Source organism: Pongo abelii, chromosome 9 (assembly GCF_028885655.2).
Source record: "Pongo abelii isolate AG06213 chromosome 9, NHGRI_mPonAbe1-v2.0_pri, whole genome shotgun sequence".
Lineage (NCBI taxonomy): Eukaryota > Metazoa > Chordata > Mammalia > Primates > Hominidae > Pongo > Pongo abelii.
The window spans coordinates 68,340,627-68,361,392 of NC_071994.2; the positions used below are offsets into that span (position 1 = coordinate 68,340,627).

Consider the following 20,766-nt stretch of genomic DNA (forward strand, 5'->3'; position numbering starts at 1 on the left):
AGAGTTATCTAGATAAGAGCAGGGCAGAACAAGAGAAACTGACCCCTCCACTTCTATTGAGTCACCTGAAATTACATTCATTTTTTGGCAGACATGTACCTCCCCCAAACATTCGGCTCTAGTTGTGCCGGTTCCTCCTTGTCAGCCCTCTCCTTACCTTGGCCTGAGGCTTCATTGTCTCCAGTCAGGCAACTATCTCATAGTCACACTCCACTCACGGCAGCCACATTCTATATTCTAGAACAGCACTTCCTAACAGCGCTATAACATTTTCTAGTAGCCACATTTAAGAGGTCAAAAAACAAGTGAAATATTTTACTAATATATTTTATTTAACCCAATATATCTAAAATATTTAAACCATATTTTTAAATTATTGAAATATTTTACATTTTAAAAATATTGTCTTTGAAATTAAGTGTATATTTTATACACCACATTTCAATTCAGTCTAGCCACATTTCAAATGCTCAATTGCCACATGTAGCTAGACAGTGGTTATACTATGGAGCTCTAAAATTCTGCCCAGACTGAGTGTGCTTGCTGTTTCTCCATTAAACAGATAAGGCCCATCAGTCTGAGGCACAACTATATATTTTCTCTAAGTCTCTGTACCCCCAAGGCCTTGAAAACAATTTGGAAGGAAGAGAAGGCCTATGAGGTTTCAGCTACAGCAGGCACTCCCTTTAGATGCCAAGCCTAGACAACCCTAAACTGATGCCTAACTTGCAGCTGAATCACCTTTTAGCAATCAGATCCAGTGCCTCACCAACACATTTGACCCAGGGAGTCTCCAGTTTGTCCTTTGTCCAGTAAAACACCCACTATAAAGCCTTGATAATTCATCATAGTGACAGCACTTTCACTGGGCAGTCTGGTGAGAGGACATCTAGCCCTGCCACCCTGGTTCCTGTTGGGAACAATATCAGATACCTTCTTGTGTTAGATTCACATGAATCTAAGAATCACATGGGCGAAAAATATTGAGAGCATTCTGTTAAAACATTTCCACAAATTAGGAAAAGACCATCTTTAAAAATCTGTTGAGGCCAGGCGCGGTGGCTCACGCCTGTAATCCCAGCACTTTGGGAGGCCGAGGCGGGCTGATCACAAGGTCAGGAGATCGAGACCATCCTGGCTAACACGGTGAAACCCTGTCTGTACTAAAAATACAAAAAAAAAAAAAAAAAAAAAATTAGCCCGGACGGCGTGGTGGTGGGCACCTGTAGGCCTGTAGTCCCAGCTACTAGGGAGGCTGAGGCAGGAGAATGGCGTGAACTCTGGAGGCGGAGGTTGCAGTGAGCCGAGATCGCGCCACTGCACTCCAGCCTAGGGGACAGAGCGAGACTCCGTCTCAAACAAAACAAAACAAAACAAAAAATCTGTTTAGAGCTAAAAACAATTTGAAATCCATTCCCTCATACTCAGCCAAGAACTACAGGCCCAGAGAAGGGAAGTGATTTGCCCAAGGTCATTCAACAAATCCCTAGGGGCTGTGATGATCCCTATGTCCTTGCCATTATCTCCCTTGTCTCCACTAACAAAAATATTTCAATGGGAGAATGTGCCGATCTAAGGTACTCCTAAAGTACTTGCTGAGAATGACAGCAAGTCATTGCTGGGGAGACCAGTCGGCAGCCCTGAACAGGCACTGCCTTACCGGGGCGTAGCGCTCCAATTCGCCACCTCTTGGAGTCCTAGGCGGAGGATACTACTGGGTCAGTTGTTTCGCCAATTCCACATCTCCCGGAGCCGAGCCTGGCCTGGCCCAGCTCAGCCCCGCCGCTGTGACCCACTTCCTAGCTGCAGGCTGGACCAAGGGGAGGCACACGGGTAGCTCCACAGGGAGGCCACGCCCACGAGGGCAGCTCACAGAATTAGAAAGCCGACCGGGTGCTGTGGCCAGGAGGCGCGTGGGCGGCAGGTTAGTACCTAAGGTGCAGAGACCACCCCCAACCCTTTGACTGGGGGTGGGCATCCCGGAAAGACATGGCTCGGCCAATTCCAGCCCCGTTTCCACGCTCAGCACCCGCCCTGCTTGTGCGCGAGCGGCTCCGGCCCGCACGGGTCGCCAGAGGCGCCTGTGTGACACTCGGAGTTTGCTGGGGTCTCCGTGGGCGGGAGGACTTTCGAGCGCAATGGCGACTCCATAAGCCCCGCAGCTTCTGCGCCCAGGAAAGATATCCAAGAGATGCAAAGCTCTACTGGGCCCAGGCTGCCACCCCAGAGTCCCCCTTCCGTCCCGGGGCCGGGGCTAGGCCAAGGCGGGAACCAGGACTGCCCAGCCTCCCGGCCCTTCGCACTGGGAACCGTTTCCGGGGCGGATGCTTTTTGCATCTGAGCCGGCGCGCCCGGTGACGCCTTCGCGTCCAGACGGAAGTGCGGGCGGAGGATCCCCAGCCGGGTCCCGAGCCTGTGCCTGAGCCTGAGCCCGAGCCGGGAGCCGGTCGCGGGGGCTCCGGGCTGTGGTACCGCTGGGCCCCCAGCGATGGCGACCCTGTGGGGAGGGCTTCTTCGGCTTGGCTCCTTGCTCAGCCTGTCGTGCCTGGCGCTGTCAGTGCTGCTGCTGGCGCAGCTGTCAGACGCCGCCAAGGTGAGTCCCGCCCAGCCTCGCTCCTGACGGAAGCTCCTCCCCTACCACCGGCCTTGCGGAAACTGGGTCTGCCAACCTGCTGCTTGGCCCATTCCTGACAGCCATACCCCTAGCCTCACAGCTCCGGCAGACCCCGCCGCCACCAGCCCTGCCCCTCCCGACTGCCCGGCGGCACTCTCGCCCTCAGCCCCGACAGCCTGGCAGTCAGCGCCCCACGGTCGTCCCCAGCCCCGACAGTGCCCACAGCCCGGACAGCAGCCCCCCACCGCCTTAACATTTCCCTTCCCAGCCCCGGCTGCACTCACCTTACACTTGACAACCTTTTCACCTACGAAAGCCTTTAACTTTCCACCCTAAGCTCTTGACAACCCACCTGCGCCCTCCGCCAGCCTCACAGGTCCCTCATGCCTCAAGCCAGAATGATAGGAAGCCCCCACCTGACAAAAGCCTTCCCTGTCAAGGGCCGACTCAGCTCAGCTCACTCCTGAGCACTTCCCTTCCTGTGGTGGGAACTTGCCCCTCCTGGCCTACTTCCCTCCCAGTAGGACCTGCGGAGCATCTCTCACCTGCTTCATATTCTCACCTAACTCCCTCCACGAGTCCCTTGATGCCTTTCTTGCTTTCTCTCTTCCTGATAATTTAGTGGGTAAGGGAAGAACCAAACTGCAAGAGAGGTGAGGTTGTGGCCTCCCTGGTTCGATTTCTTGACCTTCTAGTTCCCTCATGCTGTTCTCTGGTGCCCCAGCTCTCCAGACCTGCCCTAGCTCCATGCATACCTGTGCTTCCTCTTTGATGAGCTAGCTCATCATTGGGGGAAAACAGAGGGATTCACATTAGTATGATGGGAAAACAGAATGACATTGCGTTTTTAAAAATAAGAGCTTTAATTTATAATATCTTTAAATGTAGGAGTGGGGAAAGGTTACAGGCAGGCAAATGTTTTTGATTCAGAGATTCTTTTTGAAACCATCTCTACCTCCTACCAGAAACAGGGACAGCAGCACGTCTCCTGACTTTGAAAACATTGCTGGCACCCTCTGCATATCTTGCCTCATAACTTTATGTATTGTGATCATGTATTTATTTTTCAGTCTCCTTTACTAGGGTGTGTCCTGATTATGGGCAGAAACCATGTCTTATGCTTATCTGAATCCACCTCATTAAGCACAAGATCTAACACAGAGCAAATGCTCACTAGGTGGTTGCTGAATACGTTTGTGAATTGTCAATAGCTCTGCCAGACATATCACTGTATATAGGAGGAGTGGGCAAGGTCCTCTGGGGACTGATGAGCCACTTCCTTCTCAAACAGATTCCCCTTTGCTGAGGAAGCATCTCTTCTTTTCTCTATCCAGATACTTAGTCACCTGTTCCTCCACCTCTTGAAACTTGTTTTGTTGGTGGTAGTTCTGTCTGTCAACCAGGAATTAGAAGCAAAGTTTCCTGGGAAGAGTATACTAAACTGATCTCAGAGTCAGGCTACTTCCTGTGTGTACTTCCTTTCTAGTTGTAGGTGGGTGCCTCTAACATTTCATCCCTTCTACGGGACTGTTGCCCAACCCCTTTTATCAGTGTCAGTGGCTTCTACCAGAGGGTGAAAGGATGATAGGTAGAAGAATTGTGACCTTTTTTGTGAATAAGTTTTAGTTTGTTTCCCATCCTTTAGTAATGAATATTCTTATTTACAGGCACAACTATCTGTTTACTAGTGGCAGGTAGATGGTAATAACATTAGCATAATTTGATTGTCATGTGACCCATAAATATGGTTAATAAGTCTTAGATCATGTATTAGATATTATTTCAAAATAACTACGTGTAATATATAATGATTCATTAGCATTACCATAAAGGACTGTGGCTTTTAAAACCTTGTATCTGTCAAAGTTAAAGTTTTAAATGAATGATTTTAGAATACTTGGTAGAGGATGCTTGGCAAAATGTATATGGTACAGTTTTAAAAAATATTGATGATGAACTGTCAACACACTATACTGTTTCCATTTTGGTTACAGAATTTCGAGGATGTCAGATGTAAATGTATCTGCCCTCCCTATAAAGAAAATTCTGGGCATATTTATAATAAGAACATATCTCAGAAAGATTGGTAAGTATCTGGATTACTGAATTACCTGTCACATTTGTTTCTGTGGTTGTCAGTGTTATCCCAGAATGTTCATCAAATGCATAGTTTTCTTTTTAAGTATTTCATTTGAAGCAAAAATGTGAAATTCTACTTCTATTTGAAAAAGTGAGAGTAAGGCCCTAAGTACATGATGCAGGCCTAAAGGTATACAGCCAAAACACTAAGACCCATGTAGACAGAGTTTCATGGGAGCATACAACTGGGTTTGTGGCACTTAAACTACCCATAGCTATCTTCCTGTACTCCCTTAAGTTTTGGTGAGGGACCTTTCTCCCTCTTGCTTTTCAATGGAATGTTAGCAAGCCTCGTTTATCTGGGTTATAATTTTTACAACTTGTAGGTTTTGATGATGTATTGCCAAGTATGGGAAGCTATGTTTAAAAGTGTCAGAAGGCTCAAGAAGAAGTGGAAATGAGCTATGTAGTCAGAGTTTCCCATTTGGTGTAAATGAAGAAGTTACAGGTGTGCCAAGATATTGACCTGTTCAGTCCTTGGGCAGTCAGGCAGGCCTGTGATGACGGGGATCCTGACTGACTAGCCACCAGCAGCCTTCTCTGCTTATCCCAGCAGACCTGACAAATAGCTTTTTCTACATGTGCCATGAAACAGTTGGGATGCAGTTGTATTACAGCAGGATGAATGTGTTCCTTCCCATAGAATTGTGATGTTTTATGGTTTGTAACCATGGTAGAAGATGGATGGGATAGGAATTTAAGAAAAATAGTTCCAAGTGGTAGGAGCTTTCTCATGTACCTGATTTCATAGCTAAATAGCCATCAAAGAGTTAGAAAGCAAGATTAAATTCATTCAGTTAACAGTATTGCAACCTGACTTTAAAAAAGAAAAGGCAGCCTTCGAGTATGTTTAGTTTCTCTGATGCCACTGTCTGTTCTTCCCTGATATGCATTGAGGTTCAGTCTCATATTTGTTAAGTGTGTTCTTGTGAACTTCTATGTTCCACTGTAAGTGGTGTCATATTAACCAAGCGATTTGGCCATATTCTTAAAGGTTTTATATGAGGAAGTTACTTTATATGATACAAGAATGTTCAGGCTGGGCACGGTGGCTCACACCTGTAATCCCAGCACTTTGGGAGGCCGAGGCAGGCGGATCACCTGAGTTTAGGAGTTCGAGACCAGCCTGGCCAATGGGGTGAAACCCTGTCTCTACTGAAAAATACAAAAAAAATTAGCCGGGCTTGGTGGCGGGTGCCTGTAATCCCAGCCACTCGGGAGGCCGAGGCAGGAGAATTGCTTGAACCCGGGAGGCGGAGCTTGCAGTGAGCCGAGATTGCGCCACTGCACTCCAGCCTGGGCGACAGAGCGAGACTCCGGCTCAAATAAAAGAATGTTCAAATAAATTTTTATGTTACTTCTATAAATTTTCCAAATTTATTCAGTGCTTACAGTTTATTCTGTTATCAGTAATGAAATGCAATGCCTGTCTTTTGAGTAGCAAATGAACCCACTATTCAAGTGTTTAGCAGTAATCTTTTCATTAACTTTTTGTTATTTCAGACAGGACCATATGTCATTAATCCCTGGTTATTAGTAAAAATAGCTTTGAAAACAGTTGAGGCAGGACCTGGTGGCTCACGCCTGTAATCCCAGCACTTTGGGAGGCCAAGGCAGGTGGATCACTTGAGGCCAGGAGTTCAAGAACAGCCTGGCCAACATGGTGAAACCCCGACTCTACTAAAAATATAAAAATTAGCTGGGCATGGTGGCACACGCCTGTAATTCCAGCTACTCGGAAGGCTAAGGTAGAGAATCGCTTGAGCCGCAGAGGCAGAGTTTGCAGTGAGCTGAGATTGTGCCACTGCCCTCTAACCTGGGTGACAGAGCATGACTCTGTCTCAAAAAAAAAAAAAAAAAAAAAAAGAGAGAAAGAAACAGAAAATAAACAGTTGAGAATAAGGCTTGCTTGGGGTTTTTCTTCCCTCTCTCCCACTCTCCCTTGTTTCTTTCCTGCAGTTTAGCATTTTTCTGGGGATAAGTTCCCAGCTGGCACTGAAAATTTTTAACTGACTTTACAAGGGCAGGCAAGTTATGATTCACCAGAATTATGGCTTTACGAGGCCTCCAGTATCTGTGAGGGCCTAGATATAGTTTTACCTTTTGTTTTCTAGGCCTTTCATTTTGTCCAGTTTTTATCTTTAAGTCTTCATTGACTTATGCTGGCTGACTTAAAACTTAAGAGTAGTTGGAGTGCTCTGGTTTGTGTTTGGGGTGATTTAAAGCTAATGATGTGTTCCTTTTGGCACTAGGGGGAGGTGTTGCCTAGTTCCTTAAGTGGTTAAGCTCTGACTAGGTCTAGCTCTGTTTGTAATGACTGGTCAGCCAAAATCAACCTTCCTGCTTCCTCTCTAGCTGGGCACAACTTTTGCACAGCACTCAGTATCTTTTTGTTATTAAAATATATGTATCCTTCAAAAGAAATACTCAATACTTACTTAGCACTTAAAATTCCCAAGTCATTCTTAGGTATTTTTGCCAAGGCTTCTGAAGCTGAAGTAGGAAACTAAATAGGAGATCAGTTTCATTTTCCCGAGGTTCAGAGGTAAAGAACTGACGTAGGAAGCAGGAGTCCTGGATTCTGGTCCTTTCTCTTTTTTTAATTGCTAGAGTACAGTGGCACAATCATAGCTCATTGTAGCCTTGATCTCCTAGGCTCCAGTGGTCCTCCAGCCTCAGCCTCCTGTGTAGCTGGGACTACAGGTGTGTACCATCAACCTGGCTAATTTTTATTTTTGTTGAGACTGGGTCTCACTATGTTGCCCAGGCTGGTCTCAAGTTGGCCTCAAGTGATCCTCACATCTTGGCCTCCTGAAACTCTGGGATTATAGGGATAAGCCACCATGCATGGCCTGATCCTTTTTCAAATACGATTTTACTCTGTGACCTTCTCTAAGTGTGAGGCTAGATGAGCTCTCTGATCCTCAGATAGATAACACCTGTTATGGGATATAGTTCCCTCTGCCCATTTTGTGCCTGCATCCAGTTGGGTACATGCCTGGTCTTCTGTATATTTGGAACAGATATCACACACTTTTATGGTGAGAGTTGTGGGGCCTTACCCGTATTTGAAATACTATCGGTGGAAATTTAATTTTTCATTACTACCTTTGTTAAAATTAAATTACCTGTTAAGAATAACCTGGGCCGGGTGCGGTGACTCATGCCTGTAATGCCAGTACTTTGGGAGGCCGAGGCAGGCAGATCACGTGAAGTTGGGAGTTTGAGACCAGCCTGACCAACATGGAAAAACCCCATCTCTACTAAAAATACAAAATTAGTTGGGCATGGTAGCGCATGCCTGTAATCCCAGCTACTCGGGAGGCTGAGGCAGGAGAATCACTTGAACCCTGGAGGAAGAGGTTGCAGTGAGGAAGATCACACCATTGCACTCCAGCCTGGGTAACAAGAGTGAAACTCTGTCTCAAAAAAAAAAAAAAAAAAAAAAGAATAACCTAACAACTTCTATCATATACTGTTTTTGGTTATTTTTTCTAATGCCACAGTGTAGAGGGAACAGAACATGATGAATTTCTAGAAATTAATTTTTTTTTTTTTTTTGGAGACAGAGTCTCACTCTGTCACCTAGGCTGAGTGCAATGGCGCGATCTCGGCTCACTACAACCTCTGCCTCCCAGGTTCAAGTGATTCTCCTGCCTCAGCCTCCTGAGTAGCTGGGATTACAGGCATGTGCCACCATGCCCAGCTAATTTTTTGTATTTTTAGTAGAAATGGGGTTTCACCCTGTTGGTCAGGCAGGTCTTGAACTCCTGACCTCATGATCCAACCACTTCGGCCTCCCAAAGTGCTAAGATTACAGGCGTGAGCCACCACACCTGGCCTTTTTTTTTTTTTTTTTTTTTTTTTTTTTTGAGACGGAGTTTCGCTCTCATTGCCCAGGCTGGAGTGCAATGGCACGATCTCGGCTGACCGTAACCTCCACCTCCCAGGTTCAAGCGATTCTCAAGTCTCAGCCTCCTGAGTAGCTGGAATTACAGGCATGCGCCACCATGCCCGGCTAATTTTTTTGTATTTTTAGTAGAGACAGGGTTTCTCCATGTTGGTCAGGCTGGTCTCGAACTCCCAACCTCAGGTGATCTTCCTGCCTCGGCCTCCCAAAGTGCTGGGATTACAGGCATGAGCCACTGCGCCCGGCTGAAATTAATTTTTAATTGACACAATAACCGTACATATTTATGGGATACATAGTGATGTTTCAATTCATACAAGATATAGTGATTTGATCAGAATATTTAGCATCTCAGACATTTATCATTTCTTTGTGTTGAAAATATTCAACATCCTCCTTCTAGCTATTTGAAACTATAATATATATTATTGTTGACTATAGTCATCCTACAGTGATATAGAACACTAGAACCTATTCCTCCCACCAAGCTGTAACTTTGTTTCCGAAAAGTACATTTTGGTAGGGAAAGAGAAGGAATCACTCTAGAGTATTGGGTGTCCCCAAGAGAATGGGTAAGATAAGATAGGATGGTGTAGTAGAGTGCTTGAGGCAGCCAGGAATGCCTAATGAAGAGATGCCAAAAGGAAAGAAAATTGTCCAACAGCTGGCAGGAGGACAGGAAAGCTTTCCCTAATTTTGCTGAAGGTGATCAGAGTCATAGACTCTTAATAGTTGAGGAGAATAATAATTTAGTTATTGCTTAGAATTGACAGATTTCTAGGAAAAATCTGATAGCACTGTGTTTACATAAACCATAAATAATTAGCCTTGAAAATGGGGTCAGGGAAATAAGTAACATTCAACAAAAACATTCATTCCTTTGTTAGTTTTTATTTAGTTCTTTGGAATAACCAGTTTTTGTTTTAAAATATTTTTGTTATTCTAATTCTGTTTCTCCTTGCTTTTTCAGATTTGCTCATTAAGAAAAGTGATTGTTTCTTCCTGTGTGTGGCTTTGAGGGTTCAATTTTCAGAGTTTCAGAATTTACCACTCTGTTAAACGTGGTTAGTCATTCATACACCACACTGGCAGTTAAGAATGATGTTGGCTGGGCACGGTGGCTCACACCTATAATCCCAGCACTTTAGGAGGCCAAGATAGGAGGATCACTTGAGGCCAAGTATTCAAGACAAGTTAGGGCAACAAACCAAGACCTGATCTCTACAACAAATTTAAAAATTAGCCAGGCATGGTGGCAAGCTCCTGTAATCATAGCTGCTCTGGAGGTTGAGACAGGAGGATCACTTGAGCCCAGGAGTCTAAGGCTGCAGTGAGCTATGATGGCACCACTCCACTACAGCCCAAGTGACAGAGCAAGACCTTGTCTTTTAAAAAACAACAACAAAAAAGAATGATGTTAATTCACAAAAGAGATAATCTTATATTTGAACAGTGCCCCATATCACTTTAAACCATTTTAAGTAGTTTTGTTTAGTAACTGAACAAGTCTAAAGGTGACTTGATTTGTTAAGTAGTTTTTCATCCCATTTGGGATTTTTTGGGTGCATCTTTGTAACTGTTAACAGTAGCAACTTTGAAAATAGACACTACTATATGTGTGTCTTTGTGGCTTCTTAAATGGTTAAAACTTACCAAAATGCTAATATTGAGAGCAGAAATTGTTTTACTTTATCTTATTATTTGTTTTTTATGCTCTTTCATTGGGTAAGTTTAGTGATTATTCTAGATTTCAGGAAACTTTTGGTCAGAGCAAGCAGAAGAGCTAGCTGGGCTTAAGCAACATTTTATCTTTGTTTTTTCAGTGATTGCCTTCATGTTGTGGAGCCCATGCCTGTGCGGGGGCCTGATGTAGAAGCATACTGTCTACGCTGTGAATGCAAATACGAAGAAAGAAGCTCTGTCACAATCAAGGTAAAATATATCTCTCTCTATCAACCTGTCTGTCTATCTATCTACCTCTTTTCTGCTTCTGGATGGTTTCTAGACAAGACAGAAAAATTTGGACCCCTACCCCAAAAGGAATAATGGGCCTGTTCTGCCGGCCTCACTGAGATGGTTTGTGGATTAGTTAGGGTATGTTAGATAGATATCTGAAACGGCACAAAAATGCCCTATGTGTAATTAGCATATTCCAGAAAGATATCCCAGCTTCTGTGTAGGCCATGTGTGCCAGAGGCTGAGAGAGCAGCATTTATAAGCCCTCCTCTCCTTGCCTTTCCAGCCCTTTGAAAAAATTAAATATATAGTAATTATTCTAGAACTATTACTTCTGGATTTTAAGATTTCCCCTCTTCATTTCCTGTGGGACAGGGGTCTCCAGCCCCCAGGCCACAGCCCAGTCTGCAGTCTGTTAGGAACTGGGTCACTCAGCAGGAGGTGAGCAGTGGGCAAGTGAGCAAAGCTTCATCTTATTTACAGCTGCTCCCCATCATTCGCATTACCGCCTGAGCTCCACCTCCTGTCAGATGAGCAGCAGCATTAGATTCTCATAGGAGCATGAACTCTATTGTAAACTGCACATGTGAGGGATCTAGGCTGCATGCTCCTTATGAGAATGAGAATCTAATGCCTGATGATCTGTCACTGTCTCCCATCACCCCCATATGGACCGTCTAGTTGCAGGAAAACAAGCTCAGGGCTCCCACTGATTCTACGTTATGGTGAACTGTTCAATTATTTTATGATATATTATAATGTAATAATAATAGAAATAAAGTGCACAATAAATGTAATGTGCTGGAATCATCCCCAAACCATCCCCCACCACCCCTGGTCCATGGAAAAATTGTCTTCCATGAAACTGGTCCCTGGTGCCAAAAAGGTTGTGGACTGTTGCTGTAGTAAATGGGATGTAGATAACTCTCATCACCATTTGTATTTCTAATGAGTTCAGTTACTTTATTATAGTGGCTAATGGTTTTTCTTCCAATTTTTTTTTTTTTTTTTTGAGATGGAGTCTCGCTCTGTTGCCCAGGCTGGAGTACAGTGGTGTGATCTCGGCTCACTGCAACCTCCGCCTCCTGGGTCCAAGTGATTCTCCTGCCTCAGCCTCCTGAGTAGCTGGGATTACAGGTGTGCACCACCACGCCTGGCTAATTTTTGTATTTTTAGTAGAGACAGGATTTCACCACGTTGGTCAGGCTGGTCTTGAACTCCTGACCTCGTAGTCCACCCACCTTTGCCTCCCAAAGTGCTGGGATTACAGGTGTGAGCCACTGCGCCTGGCGCAAATTTTTTTTACATGGCACTTCCCATTCCTTTCCCCCCAAAAAGGCCCTGTGGGGAATCTGGGGTGGTTAGTTATAATAGTCATAAAGATTTCTGCTGTGATTGACCCTGTGGAAGCACTCTTGCTCCAGCAGGGTGCTGAACTTTAGAGAAATCCTCACTGTACTATTATTTAACAGATTTGTAAAAAATATACAACTTATGTACCCTAAAAGTCACTCACTATAAGTATACAATTCTATAAATTTTAGTAGATTTAAAACATTTTAAAATCCCATTTCAGGCCAGGCATGGTGGCTCACATCTATAATCCCAGCACTTTGGAAGGTCCAGGCAGGTGGATCACTTGAGGTCAGGAGTTCGAGACTAGCCTGTCCAACGTGGTGAAACCCCATCTCTACTAAAAATATAAAAATTAGCCAGGTGTGGTGGTGCACACCTGTAGTCCCAGCTACTTGGGAGGCTAAGGCATAAGAATCACTTGATCCTGGAGGCAGAGGTTGCAGTGAGCTGAGATTGTGCCACTGTGCTCCAGTGAGACTCTGTCTCAAAAAAAAATAAAAATAAAATCCCGTTTCAGAACATTCCCACTACCCCAAAAAGATCCCTCATGCCCATTTACAGTTAATCCCCAGTTCTAGCCCCACTCCGTCACTAGTCTACTTTCTGTCTCTACATACATGGACATTTCATGTATATGGAATCATACAATGTATGGTCTTCTGTGACTGGCTTCTTTCATTTAGCACAATGTTTTTGATGTTTATGCAAATTGTAGCATGTATCAGTACTTCATTTCTTTTTATTGCTGAATAGTATTTCACTATGTTAATATGCATTTATCAGTTGATGGACATTTGGATTATGTCTGGGTTTTTACTATTATGAATAATACTGTCATGAATATCTGCACACATGTCTTTGTATGGATATATATGTTTTCCGTTCTCTTGGGTTAATTCCTTAGAATGGTAAAATTATGTTTAACTTTTTAAGAGAGTGCCAGATTGTTTCCCAAAGTGGTTGTACCATTTTACACTCCCACCACAGCGTATGAGGGCTGTTTCTCCATATCCTTGCTAACACTTGGTATTGTCTATTTATTTTATTGTAGTCCTTCTAGTGGGTGTGTCACACTGTACTTTTTCTCAGTACATGAATTAAGGTCACAAGAAAAAAATCACTGGCCTAGAAAATACTTTTATATATCTAAATTGAGCTAAAGAGTAGCTGAATCTAGGGCATTATGTTCAGCTGGGAAAAAAAACAAACTGCTGTGCTAGCAGTGGTGACAGGTGATTAGCAGTAGGTGAAGTTGGAGTCTTGAAGACTTGCAAAAAGATCCCAAAGATCTTTCCTCTTTTTTCTTAAAAATACTTTGGTGAAGAGTTGAGTTTATTTCTTATATTGCTATCTGGTTTGTATAGAAATCCTATAGGCTTAGCAGATATGTCAGTCAGTTTTACTATTATCATACAAAGTTCTGATTTATGGGCTTGAACAAAGATGTAACTTAATTTTCAATTTCCTTTAGGTTACCATTATAATTTATCTTTCCATTTTGGGCCTTCTACTTCTGTACATGGTATATCTTACTCTGGTTGAGCCCATACTGAAGAGGCGCCTCTTTGGACACTCACAGTTGATACAGAGTGATGATGATATTGGGGTAAGTTCCCAGCCTGCCCTAGCTGCTCATGGCCAGTTCCTGTCATCATTTGATGTGAAGTGCAAGTGAAAAATAGTCATATATAGATGTTCACGTGCTGAAGCCGATCCTCAACTAGAGAAGCTAAAAACAGCTCTGATTTCAGTATATGTCTCTTTATGAAGAAATTGCTTGATGAAGCCATAAATGTGGTGATTTAAACTGATGATCTTTGGTGAGCGTGCTATACAGGGCCTTGCTTTCAGTACCAAAGGCACAATTTTATTGCCATTCCCTGTTTACATTGAGAAAAGTATCAGAGATGGTTTTCTCTCCAAGCTCTCCCTCCTAAAACACCTTTCCTGTCAGTATCACCAAATATTTTAGAAGGCAGAGAGGTTTTCGTCAAGGGAAGTGTGAAGATCATGATGTTCTTTTCTTAATGAAGTACAACTTGATAACCTGCTGATGTTTTATATTTCCTTTTTTTCTACTGCTTAAAAAAAAAATCTGTGGGCCAGGTGTGGGGGCATACACCTGTAATCCCAGCACTTTGGGAGGCCAAGGTGGGAGGATTACTTGAGCCCAGGAGTTCAAGACCACCCTGGGCAACATGGTGAGACCCCATCTCTACAAAAAATAAAAACATTAGCCGGGTGTGGTGGTGCATGCCTGTGGTCCCAACTATTCAGGAGGCTGAGACAGGAGTGTCACTTGACCCCAGGAGTTCGAGGCTGCAGAACTGTGATCACACCATAGGACTCTAGCCTAAGCAACACAGCAAGAAGCCTGTCTAAAAAAAAAAGAAAAAAAAAATCTGAGATCTTTAGAGAAAAATAAAACCATGACTACCATCACTCCAGATTCTCTTCCTGTCTTTAAATCACACACACACACGCATGTGTGTGTGTACATTATATATGTTTATATAGTATGTGCGTGTGTGTATGTGTGTGTGTGTGTGTATATATATATATAGTTGGCATAATCTGTATAAATTGGTTCATGGTCTCCTTTTTATTTTAATATTCGTTTATTCAAAAATGTCCAGAAATTGACATAGTCCACAAACTTGTTTTTCAGTATAGCTTAGAGAATGTTTTTTTTGTTTTTGTTTTTTGAGATGGAGTCTCACTCTGTCGCCCATGTTGGAGTGCAGTGGCATGACTTTGGCTCACTACAACCTCTGCCTCCTGAGTTCAAGTGATTCTCTTGCCTCAGCCTCCCAAGTAGCTGGGTCTACAGGCACCTGCCACCACGCCCGGCTAATTTTTTTTGTATTTTTAGTAGAGACGGGGTTTCACCATTTTGGCCAGGCTGCTCTTGAACTCCTGACCTCAAGTGATCAGCCCGCCTTGGCCTCCCAAAGTGCTGGGATTACAGGCGTGAGCCACTGCGCCTGGCTGGATATTTTTGTTTCATCATTATACTGTATGAAATTGTTTCTGAATTTTCCATTCTTTTTTTTTTTTTTTTTTTTTTGAGATGGAGTCTCGCTCTTTCGCCCAGGCTGGACTGCAGTGGTGCGATCTCAGCTCACTGCAAGCTCCGCCTCCCGGGTTCACGCCGTTCTCCTGCCTCAGCCTCCTGAGTAGCTGGGACTATAGCTGCCCGCCATCGCGCCCGGCTAATTTTTTGTATTTTTTTTTTTTTAGTAGAGATGGGGTTTCACTGTGTTAGCCAGGATGGTCTCGATCTCCTGACCTCGTGATCCCCCTGCCTCGGCCTCCCAAAGTGCTGGGACTACAGGTGTGAGCCACCGCGCCCAGCTGAATTTTCCATTCTTTCATTATTATATATAATTATTTTTTTAGAAATTACTTTTTCTTGTGGATTATTATATTGGACTATGTTCCTTAAAATGGGTAAAATTCACAATAGTTTTAAGGTTCAATTCAAAAGCCAAACCCAGAGTGAGCCCTTGCCAACCAGTCAAAAGTCCTTTTACCCTGGAATGGCTTGTGGATCTATAGGCATAGACATTGAAAGTCTTAAACTACATCCTTCCTTTACAGCGTTAAATATGTGTTCCTGATTTCAGAAATAGACAATATAATAACACAAAACATAAGAGAAATGGATGTAGAGATGAAAACATGTAGGGCAGGCATTTAATTGGTGGGATCACATGCTCAGTAATTGTTTTGTCCACCAGTGATTGATTCTGCTTGTGTATTAACTATTTGAGAACATTGTCTCTGAGAGGCCTGGCTGACTCTTGGATGTCTTTTAAACTGATTCTAGACAGAGAGAGGTTTTCTGACCAGAGCTGTGAATTTATTGTAACAACTCTACAAAAATAAGTGAATTTTAATTTTTAAAACTGTTGCTTATCCAAGATGTGAGTTCTACACTATTTATATACTTTAAAAATGTTTTTGTTAAATTATCAGTTTTCATTTTTTCTGTTTTTGTTCAGTGTTAGAGCATTTTAAAGCAAATAAAAGTGAGTACAAATAGTTAAGCTCACTGCAAGTAGTCACAATATTTACTGTATCATATATCCATGACACATCATCGTTATTACCAAAGCATTACAGTAAAACATGTTTTGTATTTATTGTAATTTTATCAGGTGTGAAAAGAACAAACATAAAAAGGGTAAATCTCTATTTGCATTCCCCCAGCATCCGTGACTATGAGCAGCTAGTTCAATCTCATTCTGATGGGTAGAGAGCAGACCCAAAGGATTAGCTGGTTTGTTTAGTCTTTTGAACTTGTTCCTTAAGAAGATTTTTCTTCCCTACCTTGAAGAATAGATAACAGCACTAGGAAACTGAGAGGTCCTCTGCTGATCAAGTACATCCTTCTTCCCAGTATTGCTTATGTCAAAACAAACCAGTGGTGATAATATTTTCCTCCTCTGGTCCTTGACTCAGGGGATGATATTTTATACACAAATTCACTGAAGCACCATATTCTTATAGTGTCATTTTAATCTAACTGACCAAAATCTGTTTTGAGACAATATAACACCAAGTCAGGGTTAGGGAGGCTAAGTTTTAGTCTTTATGCTAATTTGTTAAATGACCTTGGGTCAATTTATTTCCATAATGAGAAATCAAGCAATTCTATAAGTTTAGCCTGCCTCCTTTTTTTTTTCTTTTTTAGCTTTTTGCTTACATTTTTAAAAACATTTAAGCCTCGCGGAATTGCCTTTATTATTTTCATTTGTAAGGTTAAAAGTTTAAAAATAAGCTATAGGTCTCAGCTACTTGGGAGGCTGAGGCAGGAGGATCACTTGAGGCCAGGAGTTCAAGGCTGCAGTGAGCTGTGATCAAACCTGTGAATAGCTACTGCATTCCAGCCTGGGCAACATGGCTAGACTCTATTTCAAAAAAAAAAAAATTAAGTTCATGGCCAGTCTGGGCAATATAGTGAGACCCCATCTCTTAAAAAAAAAAAAAAATCCACTTTTTAAATAACTTGAATTTTAGGATTTGTACAAGTCATTACCTGAAAATCCACTTTTTAAATAACTTGCGTTTTAGGATTTGTACAAGCCATTACCTAAATAAAGTGAAAAGTTGAAGGAATTTTGGCAAAGAAGAGGAGGAAAGATTCTTTATAAAAACTCTTTGATATCTTTCAAATGTAGACATTGTATAAATGCCTTGCTATAAAAACAAGACCAGGTGTTCTAACTCCTATAATTATAGTTGTATATATAGTTATCTGGTTATGTATATAGCTTTCCATATACATGCTGACTCCTGCCCTGGATATATAATAGAGCTTTTTCAAACATGCACAGCAAAATAATGTTGTTTCTCTCCTAGAGGCAAAGTTTAGTATAAGAGGTACAACTTGTGACTTGGATCTTCTGTTGGAACACTGAGAAGCTTTGCTAACATGGGGTTCAAGAAAAACAGATCAAGGAAAAGGCAAACAAAAGCAATAAATTACTATTGAATGCTTTTTGTCATTTAGACAGCTGTGTTTATATCTCATTCATAGATAGATTAGCATGGTGATTTCCTGTGTAATGACTACAAACATCCAGTTGTACTGGTTTACTTTGACCAGGTTAGGTTGGTTTTCTACACAGATACCTGGGCAACCCTTCAATAGCCTCTTTCCCAAGGCCGCAACTTACGTGGAAGCCACTGGGTGCTTAACAATGGAAGATTCAATCTTTGTTGAATAGAGAGGGTGATTGTAGCACTTGAGCTGTGTCTCTTTTCATTACAGATTGGGGACCTGGGGAAATAAGGAAGCTTTTGGAAGCTAGTCCATTTAGTGTGTGTGTTGAGGGTACAGGGAGAGATTAAAAACAACCCAAGATAAGACTCTGTCACTCACCCTCCCAGAGTGATGTGGCCCCAAGCTGGCAAGAAAACAATTCTAATGGAGACAAGAAATTAAAAGACAGATCTTTCCTCTGCCACAGATTAGCTATATAGTATTGAATAAAGTAAGGAAAGACCCTACTTTCCATATCTATAACATGGAGAGATGTTAACATGAAAATAGATTTTCTTTTCCCTACCAGTTAAGGAAGGCTTCTCTTTAACACAAACGACCACTGTCTTTTGCTTGGTCTCCACTTCTTTAAGGGAAATATCTTTGGAAATGGCAATCCGTGGGAACGTTTCACAAATACTCCGTCATCGCTTATGTTTCTTGAACCACCTAGGTCTGTACTTGAGTTCATACTCTATCTGGTGGTTGAGTGCTTAGGAGTGCTTAGCCAAATAGATGCTCTCTTGTTTGAAAAGTCCACCTACCCCTATTTCTGTGGTGGGCTGGTGACTGTTTTGTGTCTATGGTTTACACTGACTGTGCCATCTCTAATGTTCTCCATTCCTGGACTTTTAGGATCACCAGCCTTTTGCAAATGCACACGATGTGCTAGCCCGCTCCCGCAGTCGAGCCAATGTGCTGAACAAGGTAGAATATGCCCAGCAGCGCTGGAAGCTTCAAGTCCAAGAGCAGCGAAAGTCTGTCTTTGACCGGCATGTTGTCCTCAGCTAATTGGGAATTGAATTCAAGGTGACTAGAAAGAAACAGGCAGACAACTGGAAAGAATTGACTGGGTTTTGCTGGGTTTCGTTTTAATACCCTGTTGATTTCGCCAACCGTTGCTGGAAGATTCAAAACTGGAAGCAAAAACATGCTTGATTTTTTTTTTTCTTGTTAATGTAATAATAGAGACATTTTTAAAAGCACACAGCTCAAAGTCAGCCAATAAATCTTTTCCTATTTGTGACTTTTACTAATAAAAATAAATCTGCCTGTAAATTATCTTGAAGTCCTTTACCTGGAACAAGCACTCTCTTTTTCACCACATAGTTTTAACTTGATTTTCAAGATAATTTTCAGGGTTTTTGTTGTTGTTGTTTTTTGTTTGTTTGTTTTGGTGGGAGAGGGGAGGGATGCTTGGGAAGTGATTAACAACTTTTTTCAAGTCACTTTACTAAACAAACTTTTGTAAATAGACCTTACCTTTTATTTTCGAGTTTCATTTATATTTTGCAGTGTAGCCAGCCTCATCAAAGAGCTGACTTACTCATTTGACTTTTGCACTGACTGTATTATCTGGTTATCGGCTGTGTCTGCACTTCATGGTAAACTGGATCTGAAATGCCTGGTGGCTTTTCACAAAAAGCAGATTTTCTTCATGTACTGTGATGTCTGATGCAATGCATCCTAGAACAAACTGGCCATTTGCTAGTTTACTCTAAAGACTAAACATAGTCTTGGTGTGTGTGGTCTTACTCATCTTCTTCTAGTACCTTTAAGGACAAATCCTAAGGACTTGGACACTTGCAATAAAGAAATTTTATTTTAAACCCGAGCCTCCCTGGATTGATGATAATATATACACGTTTGTCAGCATTTCCGGTCGTGTTGAGAGGCAGCTGTCTGAGCTCCAATGTGTGCAGCTTTGAACTAGGGCTGGGGTTGTGGGTGCCTCTTCTGAAAGGTCTAACCATTATTGGATAACTGGCTTTTTTCTTCCTATGTCCTCTTTGGAATGTAACAATAAAAATAATTTTTGAAACATCCATCAGTGTATCTATGTCTCCTAGTTTTTTCCTCCTCCCTCTTTTGCTGTATAATGAGATTGAAGATATAAAGACATTTTGTACCCTGTTCTGAGACTACTGTTTTATACCAATCTAACTGTAAAATATTGGTGTAAATTATCTGTGTTTGCATGTATAGACAGAATATATGAATTTGGGGGTGGATCTCTGAAAAGTATACTAATATTTTGATAAATTGGGAGATTTCAAATTCCTGAAGGAGTACTTGTTCTGAGAAATTCTTGGCAAAAAAAAATCAGAATTAAATTCATAAAAGTGAAGTTTTAGGAGCCATTAATGGGGTTTTGGGGTTTAGTAAAATTTACTTTTTTAAGCACCTACAAATATAAAAATTATCAATTTTATTGTTAGTATTAAAAGATTTAAGTTCAACCATGACCAAGTGGGATTTATCCCAGGTATGCAAAGCTGGTTCAACATTTGAAAATAACATATCTAAAGAAGAAAAATTACATGAATTTTATCAATAGCAGAAAAAGCATTTGACAAAATAACCCCATTCATGATAAAAATTCTCAGGAAACTAGGAATAGAGGAGAACTTCAACTAGATAAAGAAATGAGCTTACAAAAAAACAACAGCTAACATCATATAGTTAATAATGAGAAATTAGAAGCTTTCCCACTAAGATCAGGAATAAGGCAAGGATGTCTTTTACTATTCCTTTTCAACATTGTACTGGAAGTCCTAGCCAATGCAATGAGACAAGAAAAGGAAATAAAAGGTATAAATATTGGGAAGGAAGGAATAGAACTGTCTTTGTTTACTGATGCAATGATTGTCTGTAGAAAACCCAGAAGAATTGACAACAACAATAATAGAACTAATAAGTGATTATAAAAGCTTGCAGGATACAAGGTTAGTATACAAAAGTCAATCAAACCAGGTGCAGTGGCAGGTATCTGTAGTCCCAGCTACTCAGGAGGCTGAAGCAGGAGGATTACTTGAAGCCAGGAGTTTTGAGGCTGCAGTGAGCTATGATTGCTGCATGAATAGCTACTGCACTCCAGCCTGGGCAACACAGCAAGACCCTGTCTCTAAAAAATGTCAACTGTTTTCCTATATACCAGCCACAAACAATGGAATTTGAAATTAAAAACAATACCATTCATAGTAGCACCCCTAAAATGAAATACTTACGTATAAACCTAGTAAA

At 42.0% G+C, this 20,766-nt stretch overlaps 1 protein-coding gene across 2 annotated transcripts; it reads left to right on the top strand.

Annotated features, from left to right (window-relative positions):
• Positions 1-1,863: 1,863 nt before the first annotated feature.
• On the top strand, positions 1,864-19,568 carry TMEM9B (TMEM9 domain family member B). Of its 2 annotated transcripts, none has more exons than NM_001132297.2 (5): positions 1,864-1,924; positions 4,609-4,700; positions 10,487-10,595; positions 13,447-13,581; positions 18,379-19,568. In NM_001132297.2, the coding sequence occupies exons 3-5, from the start codon at positions 10,512-10,514 to the stop codon at positions 18,532-18,534; spliced, it is 375 nt and encodes a 124-aa protein (NP_001125769.1). In that variant the 5' UTR covers positions 1,864-1,924; positions 4,609-4,700; positions 10,487-10,511; the 3' UTR covers positions 18,535-19,568. The 2 variants fall into 2 exon arrangements, with proteins under 2 accessions (NP_001125769.1, NP_001363994.1); NM_001377065.1 differs by lacking the exon at positions 1,864-1,924 and adding an exon at positions 2,360-2,593.
• Positions 19,569-20,766: the final 1,198 nt, after the last annotated feature.

What these genes read in the sequence shown, in the direction of transcription:
- TMEM9B (NM_001377065.1), top strand. Translation starts at nt 2,489, where the DNA reads ATGGCGACCCTGTGGGGAGGGCTTCTTCGGCTTGGCTCCTTGCTCAGC. An exon ending in AACATATCTCAGAAAGATTG is followed by an intron (nt 4,701 to 10,486) that starts GTAAGTATCTGG and finishes TTGTTTTTTCAG; the next exon opens with TGATTGCCTTCATGTTGTGG. An exon ending in GAAGCTCTGTCACAATCAAG is followed by an intron (nt 10,596 to 13,446) that starts GTAAAATATATC and finishes AATTTCCTTTAG; the next exon opens with GTTACCATTATAATTTATCT.